Source organism: Asparagus officinalis, chromosome 7, assembly GCF_001876935.1.
Source record: "Asparagus officinalis chromosome 7, Aspof.V1, whole genome shotgun sequence".
Lineage (NCBI taxonomy): Eukaryota > Viridiplantae > Streptophyta > Magnoliopsida > Asparagales > Asparagaceae > Asparagus > Asparagus officinalis.
Window position 1 is genome coordinate 54,748,509 of NC_033800.1, and position 15,043 is coordinate 54,763,551.

Here is a 15,043-nt window from a genome sequence, read left to right on the forward strand (position 1 = left end):
CTGATTTGTTGATCTGATTTGGCAGTAAATCTGATTCCTGTTTTGGTAGTAAATCCACTTCTGGGTTCGAGTCCGAAACCGATCTTGATTCGGTCGTGATTCATCCGAGTCCGCTCTTGTTTGAATGACTCGTTGATTCCCCGAACCGTTGGCTTGATTCCACGCGCGAATGGATGTATTCCGTTGCTTGCGTGCGATTCGTCAACCTCGTCGCCTCGTTGGTTCGTCGGTTTGTGCCGAGCTATGCTAAGGGACCTATAAGTAATTTTATATGCCTACACAATAGTTCCAGAAAAGACACTTTTCTGTGCTCCCAAATATCCCCAAAATTGCTCTCCTAGAAACCCTAAAACGTGTTTGTATTTATACCAAACACAAATATCAATCAGAACAGGAAACCGAAATCAGACCCAAACCCGATTGGCGGTCGACAGCCGAAATCGTCGCGGTCGACCGACCAGAAAGACAAAAGCCAAAATCGATTATAGGGTTTGGCGGTCGACCACACCAAGACCTAAATCATACCCAGGGTCTGTGCACGTATCCGGTCGACCGGCATAGCACGCGGTCGACCGAACATGACGAAAACTGTTCTCCTGCTTCCCAAACCTGTTCTTCTCCAAATTCCTTCGCCAAATCTACAATTCTCCACCTCAACGAAGTTTATCCAAAACTGAGCCGACACCAATACCAACCAAACGTCCCACTTGTTGCATCCAGTACGAAGTAGAGCAAAAACACGACAACGGACTCAATCTAGAACAAGTCGAGACCCAAATGAGAATGTGAGCACTCTCCAAATGTCGATATCAACTCATCAAACCGGCTGCATCATAAAATGACTGTCTACATATCCTCTTACCCAAGGAATCAAGCCTTCACGTAGTTCACCAAATGACCTCTAAAGGCCCTCAATCAACGAGAAGAGTTTTCAACCCTTCACCAACATCACCAACAAATCTGCGGCTGATAGCTTTTCCAATGGCCCAAAAATAAAACAAACTAAACATCTCCACCTGAGATGAACCAACGGCCATAGCTAAATCCAAAATGTGTCCACCGGCTGCACTCGAATCAACCAACTCATCATCTGCATCCACATCAATATGATCCCCAATCTGTGTCACATCAGCTGGAATCCCAAACGATACAGAATGATTTGGAGAACGTGGAGTAATCTCTACCCAACATGGAGTAGCATCACTCTCCACCCACTGCGATATCCCAACAATCTGTCTAACACTCTCCACCTGCCGAGAGTCAAATGTGACATACCTACTCAGAACAAAATCAGAACCTAATAACTGATAACCGAACAAGCCTCTGAATCCTAAATGTGCACTCGGATCAAATCTCACATCCTCGATGTGACCATTGCTGCGCAACCAAATATCTGATGCAACCCAAAATCTGAAGCAGCTCCACCAGATCCAAATACACCAAACGCAGCAGTCGGCAACCTATGTATAAGATGACTCCAATATGTTGAAGCCTCAACACCAGAACTCCTATGCAAACCAATGCTCGACATCAAACACCGATCACCCTCAAGAAAGGAACAACTCATCAAATCTGCCACCTCATCTCGTCGTCCCAATGTTTCCCCTCCAATAAAGTGTCTCAAACTGCCGTGAGCTAGGCACAAATGCATAAACGATCTCCTACCAAAATCAGAATAAAATACTCTATCCTTTCTATCCATACATTTCTTCCACCTGTTGTTGACTACTGGGACTTCACACCAACGGGACTTGGTTGCAACCCACAAATGCCTAGAACAGTCACCAACACAGAAAATCAAATACCTATTACCTCCCAATGATGCCTCCTTGGAAGGCCCCCAAATGTCTGAATGAACACCACCCAGAAGACCATTCACTCGGTGAATAGAAGTGCCAAACTCCACATCGGTCTTCTTGCTTACACCAATGTGCTCACAGAACTTCAATCTGCAGGTCAAAGCACTCCTCAATAATCTATACACGACATCAACAATCAAATATCCCAGCATCAACAAACGTCACAGTCTAGCCAAATCCAAAGAAGTCGTCAGCTCTCCACTAATCACCATGCTCCCAATCAAATAGTACAAATTCTTCTTTTTGACGTCCTTCATCACAATCATGGGCCCAAATGTGACATTCAAAGATGCATCCTATAAGGTCACCCGATAGCCTACTGTCTCCAAAACTCTAAGTGAAATGATATTCTTCTTCAACTGCGGAATGAACATCACTTCATCCAACTCCCGAATCAACCCGTCACATATCCTAATACGAACGATACCGATACCACTAATAGGGCATTCATGATCATTACCCATGAGCACGACATCCCCTCTTTCCAACTCCTCAAAGCTGGAGAACTAATCCCTTCTAAGGTAAATATGTAAGAAGCACCCGAATCCAATATCCACTCTGTAGAGTCGGTAACACAAACTGACGGCAGCGTAGGACATAAATAGCATGAAGAATCCGAATCTAAATTATCACCACTAGCCTTAGCAACATTCACCTCTGAAGCTTGAATAGCTTTCCCCTTATTCTTCCCGGCTCGATCTGTCAACTTTGGGCATTCGGCTTTTTAATGTCCATCTTCTTTACAAAAGGCACACTGATTCTTACCAATTGCAGGATGTGCTCCTCTAAACTATGATCTCCTACTACATCTTGGACTCTTCCCTTTTGCGACCAATGTCTCCACTATTGCATCAATTGAAGTCTCCTTATTCTTCTTCCGAAGCTGATAATTCACAAGTGCAGCGGTGACCTTACTATACAAAAGAGATGTCTTCCCATTAATAAGAGTAAGAACGAATGTTTCATATTTCTCGTCGGGCAAAAAACTCAACAATAACAATGCATTATCCTTATCTTCAATCATAACATCTACATTTGCCAAATCTGCAAGAAGATTCGTGTAATTGTTCATGTGATCACTAATGGAGGTTCTCTTCTTCAATTGGAAGCGATAAAGCCTCATCTTCAAAATACAAGTGGTTTTCCACACTCTTTGTCAAATACTTGCCCTCTAGGTTCTCCCAAATCTTCTTTGTCGAAGTCTCATTGATCGCATCATATTTCAAATCTTGTGTTAAACAAGATCTAATCATACCACACGCCGTTCGATTCATCTTCTTCCAAACCTTTTCCTCAATGTCGTCCGGTTTCCCGTCCAACTCCAAAGTGTCCTCCAAATTTTGCGCGTTGAGCACATCCAAGACTTCATATCTCCAAAAACCAAAATTGTTAGTGCCATTAAACTTCTCCACGTCTATCTTCATAGAGTGAATATTCAAACTTTGAACGGTCTTCATACCAGAAGTACCATCCACAACTCCTTCTTTCTCAGCCATCTTCCTCAAAGCACCACCAAACCAATGCGAAACAAACGAAGAATAGATCCAAACTGAAAAAGAGATTTTTATGCCTCCTAGTGAAACTCTAATAAGAGCCTCTGAAAGATCTCAACCCCACACGACGGAAACAAGATCCACAATAGTAAAAATCCCACCTTTATCACCAACTGAAGCCCTAGATGAGCTTCCAAAGCGATCTACTCCTTCACCTAGCCCAAGCGTAGCCAAAGCTCTGATACCACTTGTTGTGCGCGACGGCCAAACCGATAGGGTGCCGAGAATAAATACCAATGCCAAGAGATAAAGCCAAACAATCCAAAATAACGACACAAATACAAATAAATAAATTTTACGTGGTTCGGCAAGTTGTCTACGTCCACAAGGCAAGAAGGGGATGAGTTTTCACTAATAGAGAAGGGAGAGTACAAATAGAGATTACAAAATCACTCAAATCTCTCAAACAAATCTCTCAAATCTCTCAAACAAAACCCTAACCAATAGCACCAGAAAAGACACTTTTCTGTGCTCCAAATATCCCCAAAATTGCTCTCTTAGAAACCCTAAAACATGTTTGTATTCATACCAAATAAAAATCCCAATCAGAACATGAAACCGAAATCAAGCCCAAACTCGATTGGCGGCCGACCTCCGAAATCGTCGCGGTCGACCGACCAGAAAAACAGACACCAAAATCGATTACAGGGTTTGGCGGTCGACCGCACCAAGCCCTGAATTATACCCAGGGTCTGTGCACGTATCCGGTCGACCGGCCTAGCACCGCGGTCGACCGAACATGACCAAAACTGTTCTCCTGCTTCCCAAACCTGTTCTTCTCCAAATTCCTTCGCCAAATCTACAGGTCTAGCCACCTAGCCTTTTGATATCTCATTTTTCAAAATGAGCTGCTATCTCAAAACCATGCCATTTCACAACCATCAACTCGCAGCTTATTTGTAGAATGAGCTATTAAGAGGTACACATGTGATGATGCCCACCTTAGCTATCACATCAAAAGTTGTGGGTCTAGCCACCTAGCCTTTTGATATCTCATTTTTCTAAATGAGCCGCTATCTCAAAACCATACCATTTCACAACCATCAACTCCAACCACCACCACCCCACCTCCCCACCCCCCCCCCCCAAAACACACACACACACACACACACACACACACACGTGTATGTGCGTGCGCGCGCGGCGTGCGTGTACACACACAAACATAAATATAGGGGGCCAGGGTGTCACTCTAGCCAACTATGTGGGGTGTCGCTGATGTGTCAAAAAATCTAATGGTTCACTTAAATTCTATTCTCTACTTATGCAACCACCCCCTTCGTTAATGCTATGTTTGGATGGAGGGTAAAGAAGGGAAGAGAAAGAGAAATTTAAAATTAACATTGTTTGGGAGTTTAATTGGGAGAGTAGAGGAGGGAAAGATCGGAAAAATTTACACTAAAATGTTACATCCCAAATTGGCGTGTAAAGGAAGGGAAGGAAAGGGAAGGTTTGAAGAAGTTCAAAATGAAAAGCTCAATTTCTAAAGTAGTCAAAAAATTTTACTTCCTTTTTTTTTAATTGGTGATACCTACGTGTCTACTTTACTAATGAATAAATTGGTTTAACTGTGATAGATGGATAACGAGGGAGCATCCAAACTATTATTGTGCCTCACTTTGACGAGCATTTTTGACGAGGAAAGTCGTGGAGTTCGAGGATATCAATGAAGAAGAAACTAATCAACAAGATGAAGACATTATCGTTCAGCAGCCGTATATTGAGATCTCATGACTACATCGGACAACATTGATTCGAGATCTCATGACTAATCTGAAGGGTTACTTGTGAATGCTGCGACTGAAAATCAGATAGAGAAAGCTACTCCTCGACGATTTCATGATCACCCAAAAGAGGAATCTAAAGAAGAAGGATATTGCGGAAGAGAGAGGCCCTAGCAATTATAAAACACACTTCCAAAGCAGCAAACAAGCATCAGATCCTGAATTTTATTTTGCAATACGATCGGACGATGATCTCACATTTTAGAAGTGTATTTTGGGCCGATGGAAGATCTAAGAACTTCGTATACGAATTTTGGGGACGTCCTCGTCTTCGATGCCACTTACGGGACAAAAAAATAATTTAAAACCTCCATTAGCTCCATTTACTGGAGTAAATCACCATCACAGTCGGATATTATTTGGATATGGATTACTAACTGATGAGAAAGAGGAGACTTCAGTATGTGTATGGCTATTCAGAGAATGATTGAGATGCATGTCTGGACTTGAACCTAATGCGATCGTCACAGACCAGGATGGGGGCTATCTGCAGTGCTTATTGAGATAGTTTTTCTAAAAAGTCATCATCGAATTTGTCAATGTCATCTTCATATAGCATGAAGTAGTGCGTATCCGGAAGCTGAGTCGGGATCATGAGAAAATATGGGAGGATTATAACACATGGAAGGAGAGCACTATGGTAGAGATGAACTTATGATAGAGATAAAACTTAGAATATAAGCCAACAAATCAAATGTTAGTATTATATCTTTTAGGTATTTAGTATGTCAATGAAATATAGACGTAAATTCCAACTTGAAATGATAAACTACAGAAGAAATACAAACTGAACGATTTAACATGCAATGAATGTACATAATATTTGCACACAAGTAAGAGGCAACACTTTGACATGAAATGTGCAATGAACATACCAAGCATTCACACCTAGTTTACACAAAATAATAGTAATAATAATAATAATAATAATAAACAATAATAATACTAAAAGTCATTCTCTCTCAATTCCCTCTCTTATCGGTGAGATTATACCAGCTTTACATATCTTTCAGAAATTAGAGAAAAACATATATTGGTGAGATTATACCAGCTTTACATATCTTTCAGAAATTAGAGAAAAACATATATTGGACTGATGCACGCAAATACAGTGAAATCATTTCTTTTTTGCTACAAGTCATAATATCAGCATTTAGTATCTAAGATATATACAAATGTTACAACAGGAAACCTTTCTGAACATGAATCAGTATGACCGATCAATTTTACATAGTCCTCCCATATTTGACAAAATTTGGCATGGTTCAATACTAATTCGATATTATCAGCTCATGACGAGGTCGCTCCTCTAGTATTGTCCTCGCAGGAACAAATTGCCCTGTATGGTAAACTGGGCCATGTCAACATTTGGTATATTATTTATCAGATAATCATATAATATCCAACATTATATATTCTCTTCTACTCTTCGGTTTAATATTTTGGGGGATTATGGTATTACGAATCCATGATGTTTCTTGAACTAGAAAGAAATGTCCAGATTAGAAGATGAATTCAATTCGACACTGCATACTCTTATGCAATTTCAACAATTCTTGAAAGTTAATCTGTATATATCCATTTAACCATGTATATCTGCAATACTATCCCTAAATCATCAACTTTAGAAGAAGAAGAAGAAGAAGAAGAAGAAGAAGAAGAAAAGAAAAGGAAAAAAAAACTCACCCAAATAAACAAATCATCAACTTTAATACCCTAATTTGTAACTTCAATGCAAAAATATCAACAAATAATCAATTTTTTACTCACCATATCCATCAAAGTTGATGGTTTGTTGATTTGGGGGCAACTTTTTTCAAAGATGATGATTTAGGGAATAGTTTCGCAAATACCAATGATTTGTTGATTTGGGAGGTATATTTTTTCAAAGATGATGATTAAAGGGTAGTTTCGCAAATAATGAGATTTGGGGGATAAATACAAGTGATTTAAGGGATACATATATACTAAAAAAAACCTTCTTCAAATCCTTTACAGAAGATGATAATATTTAATGTAGATACGAGGTAATACAGAAGTAGTGGGAAATGAAAAGATAGCACAGAAAATCAACTCAACATTAAAGTAAACAAAGCATGTTGATATCTGGAGTTGTCTGATAGAGACCGCTTTTGCCAACTTTGACTACATAATAAATCGGCAATAAATCTGACCTTAAAATTCTTTGGATTTTTCATCAACGCCATTTGCTCCCAAAGACTTCACCATGCACTTTCCTAGTCATCTTTGCAGGAAAAAAAGACGAGATTTAGCACCAAATAAAATAGAAGAGTAAAGAAAATTAAGCATCCCACTTACTTGAGTAAATTAAGCATCCCACTTACTTGAGTATCAGATGTCACTAGCATTTCTGGCAAAATTGAATTGCAATTTTGACGAAATCCGTTCTGCTTATGAATCTTCTTCTGCAAAGTAGGAAATTTTTCCACATGTCAATTTTGAAGAGGGAAAGATCATTTACATGCAATATTCAGAATTGCAGAAGGCAATAACAATCAAAATCACATATTACCAAAATTTTTAATGTCCCTTTTGGCTTCACAATTTCTTCGATAGGAAAATGTTCTTTTGTTCTACTCTTAACTGCTGGCTTTGAAATTTTAGCTCCATAGAGTTCCCTCTGAGACAATGGAGCACTGCACTGATGACTAGAAGGGATGTCAATATTGTTAGCAGATACCTCATTTAATCTGTATTTAGAGGGTCTCATATTTTTCCTTCTATAATCATAAGAAGCTTCTCCTGTAAAATCTCCATTCTTGTCTTCCATTATGAATATTCTACTTGGGGTGTGACTATAGTTCTTGATGTCTGAGAATTCTGGGGTCAATTGGCTGCTGGTATTGTTACTCTGGAGATTAAATCTCTGTAAGTTTCTGTCATAGCCAGCTCGAGGACATAAGCCATTCGGTATCCTCTCAAGTTTGAATTTGTTATACCTCTGGTAGGGAAAAAAAAGAAAGAAAAAGGAAAAAAAAAATCAGGGTACATTCCTTTTGTAGAGCCATAAAATGTATGATAGGTTAAAATTTCAGCATATGCATTCATTATATGTTATTATATTGTTAGATGTATAAAGACCTTTGATTTACTAACATGGCTATGTATATCTAAATCTATATATGTAGCCACTCATTATATGCGAAAAAGACAAATAAGAAAAACACAGCTAAGATTTATGAATCTAATCCATCACGCACAGAAAACTTCTTAAATATTTACTCTATTGCTAGAATCAGCATCAGTTAGTCTATCCAACAATTATACTTTCTAAAATAGAAGGAATTTGTACAGCTGCATCAGAATCCATATTAAACAATCTAGTGGCGTTTCCTGTTGAGGAACCAAAACAAACAACTATGTTGTTCATAAGCTAGCAGAAATTTTGCAATAATATAAAAATTACTAATAGTCGAAATAGGACTTGGAGGTAAATTCAATTAGTTCGGCACTAGGTCAACTTCTTTAGACACTAAAAAAGTGACAGGAACGGCTACATTTACCAACTACGTGGTGAATATGATTAACAGGTGCCAGTCACTTTTATTATTTAAGAACTCTATTTTGCAAATTAATTTTCATGGTAAATAAGATAACATATAACATGTTGAAACATCTTTCATACTTATAATAAGCCTTAGCTGTTTTAGTGCAAACTAGTGAATTTTTTAAAAAATTCTCAGAAACATAAGCAAATAATTGTGGTAACAATGTGGGGAGCACTTCAACATGTGGGCACGCTTAATGAAGTCAATGAAGCTCAATACATGAGGCATTAAGGGCCCAAACCCTGATAAGTGAATCAATGGAGGGCAAAGGAACCCAAAATCAAATAAACAGGACTTGTTTATTAATGAAATATGATATTAAGATAATCTCCAGCTGTTCGTTTCAGTAGTAGCATAGCAGCATTCAGACTGCAATAATAGCAAGAAAATAAATAAGCCGCTTAATCCTAATGATAACCTTGAAAGTGGAGCGTTAATGAAGAACTGAAAATGACATTAGAAACACCCATATCTAAATCTATCTAGGTGTGCATTCTAAGCAAATTAAAAAATATAAATAAAGTACAGATGTGCATAGACTAAATTTCAGCCCACAAAATGGGTATACAACCTGTGGTTGAGTGTTACAGGATAACCCTCAAAATAAATTGGGAGTTCTGCTGCAGTAGCAAGAATATTAAACCAATAATGAAATTTAACCAAAAGATTAACTCTGTTCAAAGTAGGTTGCAGTTCACTCAATCTTTTCAGCAAGGCCCAAAGCTTTATAGATGCACTCATCTTTGAAAACTTAATGAAGTAAGAACTGGCCAATAAGAAAAGAGTATAAAAAAACATATGGCACCTGAAACCGATGTATAAGGATTCAACAATGGGGCACACTAGAGAGAGTAGAAGATAATTGAACTTTCAGTACAATAAGAGCTTGTCTTTACTTGGCTAGGCTTGAAAGGGCAAAAGGAACAATTTGATGAACTACCTCATTGTTTCCAGCAATCACATCAATGCTACAAGACCTCGGCTGGATAGGATCTCCCACATAATATGGCTCTGATGAATATACAGACAAGAAACAAAATACATTATGATTGTTAAATGAAAAAGAATCCACAAGAATAAAGGATGAACCCTCAAGTATCAACAAAACAAGAGAGTGAAGAAATCTTCAAAGAGAATCAGATAGTTGATCAGTTACTCTGAAAGTTGAGAAATGAACTGAAATACATGATCTAAAAGTTAATTTGATTGTAATTTAAGATGAATTCTTCAACTAGAAACATGCAAAGAAAATTAAAACCTAAACTGTTGCAAGGAGTAACCCAAAGACCCTATAGCTTGTAGAGGAAATTTTCTGATTTCAAATGCCAAAACTTAGAAGTTAAATGGCAATATAAATAACTAAGAAACCACAAACAACTATTCCCACTAAATTGATATAATCCATGCAACAAGTGTGTACTCCACACTTCAAACAGTTATACTGATGACTCTTACAAAGCGGCACATGAAGTAGAGAGGACAAAGATGACCTTTAACAAAAAGATGAATAGCTTGGTGATGTTAATTAGTAGAACAAAGAACTAGAATTTAAGTGAATGCCTAAACAAATGAGAAGTTGCACCAAAAAATATGTTTACCATTATCTGCGTCTCTAACTGGCGAATCGAAAGCACCAGGAGGAAGAGGGTCGAAGTCAGTAGCAAGAGGAGGACCATCTTCGTGGTACTCCCTACCTAATTTCAACTTAACCATCGAAACAGCAGGACTTTCAACATAATCAAGCAAATATGAAGACCTTTTCTCCACCATATATCCTCTCTTTGTTCCATTCTTGATGTTTGTATACATGCAATCTTCATCAACGCCCTGCTTTAATAACCTTTCATATGATGTTGTACTACTTCCTGAAGACTGATCATCAACAACATTAACATGGGAGAGTTTTCCTCTTTGCTCAGGAACAGCTGCCGAATTTTTTTTGCCATGAAACCGGTTGCTTTCTACTTCTTTACCATCAAAATACCTGTCGACTTGTTTTGTACTGTTACACGACTCTTGTCCAAATCCACTAGTACTGTCATGTATAGCAACAGCTGAAGGATTCTGTTTTCTGTTTACATAGCATTCATCCTGCAGTAACCTTTTGTCTTTTGATCTTCGGTGGCAGAACCATCCGGCAACTTGCTTCTCTGACAATCCTATTTGCTTGGCAAATTGCAACTTCATTGACTCACTCGGGTACTTATGCTCTGAAAAGTATGAATAATTTTTCTCATGAGTTTATGTACAAGGGACAAAAATCAATTCTAATCATCAAAATCTTCGACATTACAAACTCAGAATTTGTACCATTGTAGAATTTCTCTAAGGCCTGAACCTGTGCTGGTGTCTTCAGTCTTCTCTTGCTTTTTTCAAGAAAGTGATTGTCTCTTTCACAATCCATATCATCGGAATCTAAAAAATTAGAGGAGAAGAAAGATTTATTTCTCTGCAAATGATAAAATAGGTAAATTGCAACAAGAGAAACTCAAGCGATAGGATCCTAAGTCATTAAATGTCAAGCAATCTAGAACTTCTTAGGCAACTAAAGGTGAAGTTGTAACCAGCGTAGATACAGATTACAACTGTTTAACAGCTTTACGAGTATACATTTCTTTAGCTAATAAACCATCATATTTTCTTTGGAAACTACGGGAGCACACCACTATTTGTGGATGTGCAAAAAGCTCTTTACTTGAATAAACCAGATATAAACTTTAAGATGAGTTAGCTAACAAGTGTTGTGAACCTCAAAGACTTGTAGATCAAATATATTTCAATAAACAGTGGCCGTAGGGATATTGTTAAAAGTTTGCAGATGGCATATGAAATCCTACAGACTCCATAATTATCTCATAGAAGGCAGTGGCAAAATCGTTAAAGGGGATAGGGAAAAGAGAGAACACTCTCTTCTGACTAGAGATGAAATTTAGTGATGCAAGTAAGTAATATAAAAAAAGAAGAAACACCAAAATCATAGTTATCAAGAGGCAATTTCATTGCATCCTACGTTAGACAGATCAGTAAGTAAACATTAAGATTAGATTGGCTAAGCAATACTTTCTTGATGTAGCAATTTCACCTTATACTTGGATATGATTTGTGACTGTAACTAAACAAAATTATCTCTAACCATTTGTATAGTTCATGCACCCACTTTCTTGATGTAGCAATTCCATCTTATAGTTAGATATGATTCATGACTGTAACATATGAAAGCAGCTTGTAAATATGAAAAGCAATGAACTCGCTAAAGCATTGGTTCCCTCTTGCCATATATATTATTAATTATATATATATATATATATATATATATATATATATATATATATATATTAAATATTATATATATTTATATTATATTATGCAGCCCTGATGCTTGGCAGAATGCCACAATATAAGCCACATTAAATGCTGAAATCAAGCACCTATATTATATATATATATATATATATATATATATAATATATATATATATATATATATATATATATATATATATATTATAAATGCCACAATATAAGCACATTAATGTGAAATCAAAGCACTATATCTGAGCTATCAGAAAGTAATTGCATAGAATGCTAGATTTCCTAATTGGCCTACCTGTTCGTTTTGGTTCTAGAGTTAAAAAGGTCTCTTATAGTCATCTCATTTCTTGTTAGCATGCCTGAGAAGCTTGGTTTATCGTATAGTTATCTTATAAATACTTCATACTCATGTGAAAGTCACAAGCTATTAGCATTTCTCTGCATGGCTAAATCATGTTTATTAGTTGTGTTGATGTCAATTATCAAATCGGGGGTTTGTGTGAGGATTATGAGAGTGTTAGGTCCTCAAACTCCCTTAGATGGCATGTTCTGGGGTTTACTGTTCTTCCCTGCACATAAAGAGGTTGTAGAGGACGGAGTTGGGATCCCCGGTTGTTCCTTCGACGATCAAGTTGTAATTGATCTTGAGTGGAAATATAGAGATAGGGTAATTCAAATTTGCGTGAAAAAACCAGAGCTTACCCCATGTAATGCCACTCCATTTTATAGAGGATTGGAAGGGCAAAGAGGTAACTTGAGCTCGGTCCAGCTGCCTAGCTGAGTCAGCAATCGTCTTCCAGATGTCCGCCACGGAAGAGAGTGAGTTATTTGGTAATTTAATGAGGGAATGACGACAGGTGTTTGGCACTAACTGGGACTGATGAGTCATAAAAACTATGGAGGCTAGAGTAATGATGATTTGTCAAAGTCGTTAATGCAAGGATAGTCGGCTAGCGAGGGTTCGAGATAACTATCGTTCCTCTATTCGTTTGGTCAAGGGCTGACGAGCACCGCCTTTTGACTCGGCTATGTGAGTTGTCGGCTGAACACTAGGCCAAGTACGAGTCGATTTGGTATGTTGATTGATAAGTACCGCCTTTTGACTCAGCTACGCGAGTTGTCGGCCAATCGAGTCGGTTGTGGAAATGGCTTGAGTCGTCTAGGTTAGGGATTTGTTTGATTACGTGCAGGGACACATATCAGTGTCTTAGTGGAGATTAATACTTAGTGATTTTTGGATCGTAACAAGTTGTTTTCTATTATGTTGTATACCTTGTGCATGCAATCTTGAGTGCTCGACATCAAGGCGATCCGATAGTCCATGGCTCCTTGTGCCACACAACCAACCACGTCCAGGTCAATGGGGAGAGCTGTAGTGATATTCCACAGTTATAGAGATCAAGTAAATGGGTAAAACTTGAATGTCAATGCTCGATTAAAGCCTAATAGTAGTTCTTTCCCATACTTTTGCTGATGGGGACATCCGCACACAGGTTCGAGATTTTCGCCGAGTTTATCAGCGAAGGAGACGCCAGGTTGCAGCACTATGGTTTTAATTTTAATTGTAATAAATGAGTTTGAAGTCTGGAAATTTTTCTTGAATTTCAAATTTTCGAATTTCAAATTTCAGTTGGCAGCTAATTAGTTAAGTGGTTGTATTTTGGTCATGAGAGAGATTTGAGGGATTTAGAGGATTTTCCAAATCTGTAAGTTTTCTTTATTTAAGCTCTCTTGTAATCGGATTGAAATCATTGAAGAATAAGAAATGAAATTTACCTTGCTTGATTTGGTGTGAAACCCTAGCAGTAAATTCGTTCTCTTCTACAGCAGCCATTCAAAAGAAAATTCAAAAAAATTGGTTACTGTTCATCGTCTTCCTCCTCAAACAATCACAGTCAAACAACCATTCCTCTCTTCCCCCACCAGCAGCCGCTCCATCATCAACTCCAGATCCTTTCTTCATCGCTCCGGATCCCCCACCTCCGGCCACCTCCAGCAACGCCGGCAGCGCCCCGGCTTCGTCCGCCTCCACCTCCCCGACCCGCCTCCTCTTCAAATCCCCCAGTCGCACCCCACCTCCAAGCGCCCAGTCCCCTTCCGACGCCAACCCCCTGTCCTGGCCGCTCCGATCTCCTCGTCAACAACCCCCACCACCGGCTCCCCTTTTTTTTTCTCCCCACAGATCCGTTCCCCTCTCATTTTTTTTGTTCCGTGAATAATTCCAGAAAACCCCCTTGCGTCTATTATTATATTCTGTGAACAGTACTCCCACAAGAGACAAATCTTTCCCCTCTCCTTATTGTTATTGAGGTTAGATCCGGTTTATGAGCTTTGTCGGTGTATGGCTGATCCTGATGCTGATGATGGAATCGTGCTAGATCCAGAGACCGGCATCGTAGATTTACAACTTTCCCCGTGGTTCGATTATCAGTCATTCGAGAGCGTGCCCGAGTATGTTAGGCGTGTGACTCCTTATATCGCTGACAGTGTAGAGAGTAGTTTGGGAATCAGCTCGTGGCATCGGCGTTTCCATCCAGATACACCGCTCCATCCTAACTACGCCGCCCTCGGTGGAGAGCTTCCACCCCTCATATTTGGCGTTGTTGAACAACCTCCAGAGGATCCTCCCGTCGAACCAGTTCAACCCGACGAAGGTTCAACTTTCTTTCGCCCAATTATTTACGGAACTGCTATTGCTTGCATGTTGCTATCAATATTATTATCAAGCGTATTTGTGCTGTATTCAACTTGATTAAGTGAGCGAGCGAATCTGTTGCCAAGTATGTCTGCTTATCTAAATATTACAAATTGAACTGTATTGAGAGAACGAATCATTACATTTATTTTCTGGATCATTTACAAAGATTTGAACTTAGTACATTACAACTTTTGCTTAAAATCCATCGAAGGCTACATTTTATTCCTGAGCTTCCTGCCTAGATCGATCGCTGATTTGGCGAAGCATTG

At 38.6% G+C, this 15,043-nt stretch overlaps 1 protein-coding gene across 1 annotated transcript in view; it reads right to left on the reverse strand.

Annotated features, from left to right (window-relative positions):
- Nucleotides 6,257-15,043, reverse strand: part of LOC109848545 — a 15,398-nt gene continuing 6,611 nt past the window's right edge. The window contains exons 2-8 of the mRNA XM_020418101.1: nt 11,076-11,180; nt 10,364-10,975; nt 9,706-9,776; nt 7,730-8,158; nt 7,542-7,622; nt 7,371-7,441; nt 6,257-6,535 (exon numbers count right to left, since the gene is read on the reverse strand). Of these exons, the coding sequence (XP_020273690.1) occupies nt 7,394-7,441; nt 7,542-7,622; nt 7,730-8,158; nt 9,706-9,776; nt 10,364-10,975; nt 11,076-11,180 (1,346 nt within the window). The 3' untranslated portion in view covers nt 6,257-6,535; nt 7,371-7,393. The remainder of the gene's footprint in view (nt 6,536-7,370; nt 7,442-7,541; nt 7,623-7,729; nt 8,159-9,705; nt 9,777-10,363; nt 10,976-11,075; nt 11,181-15,043) is intronic.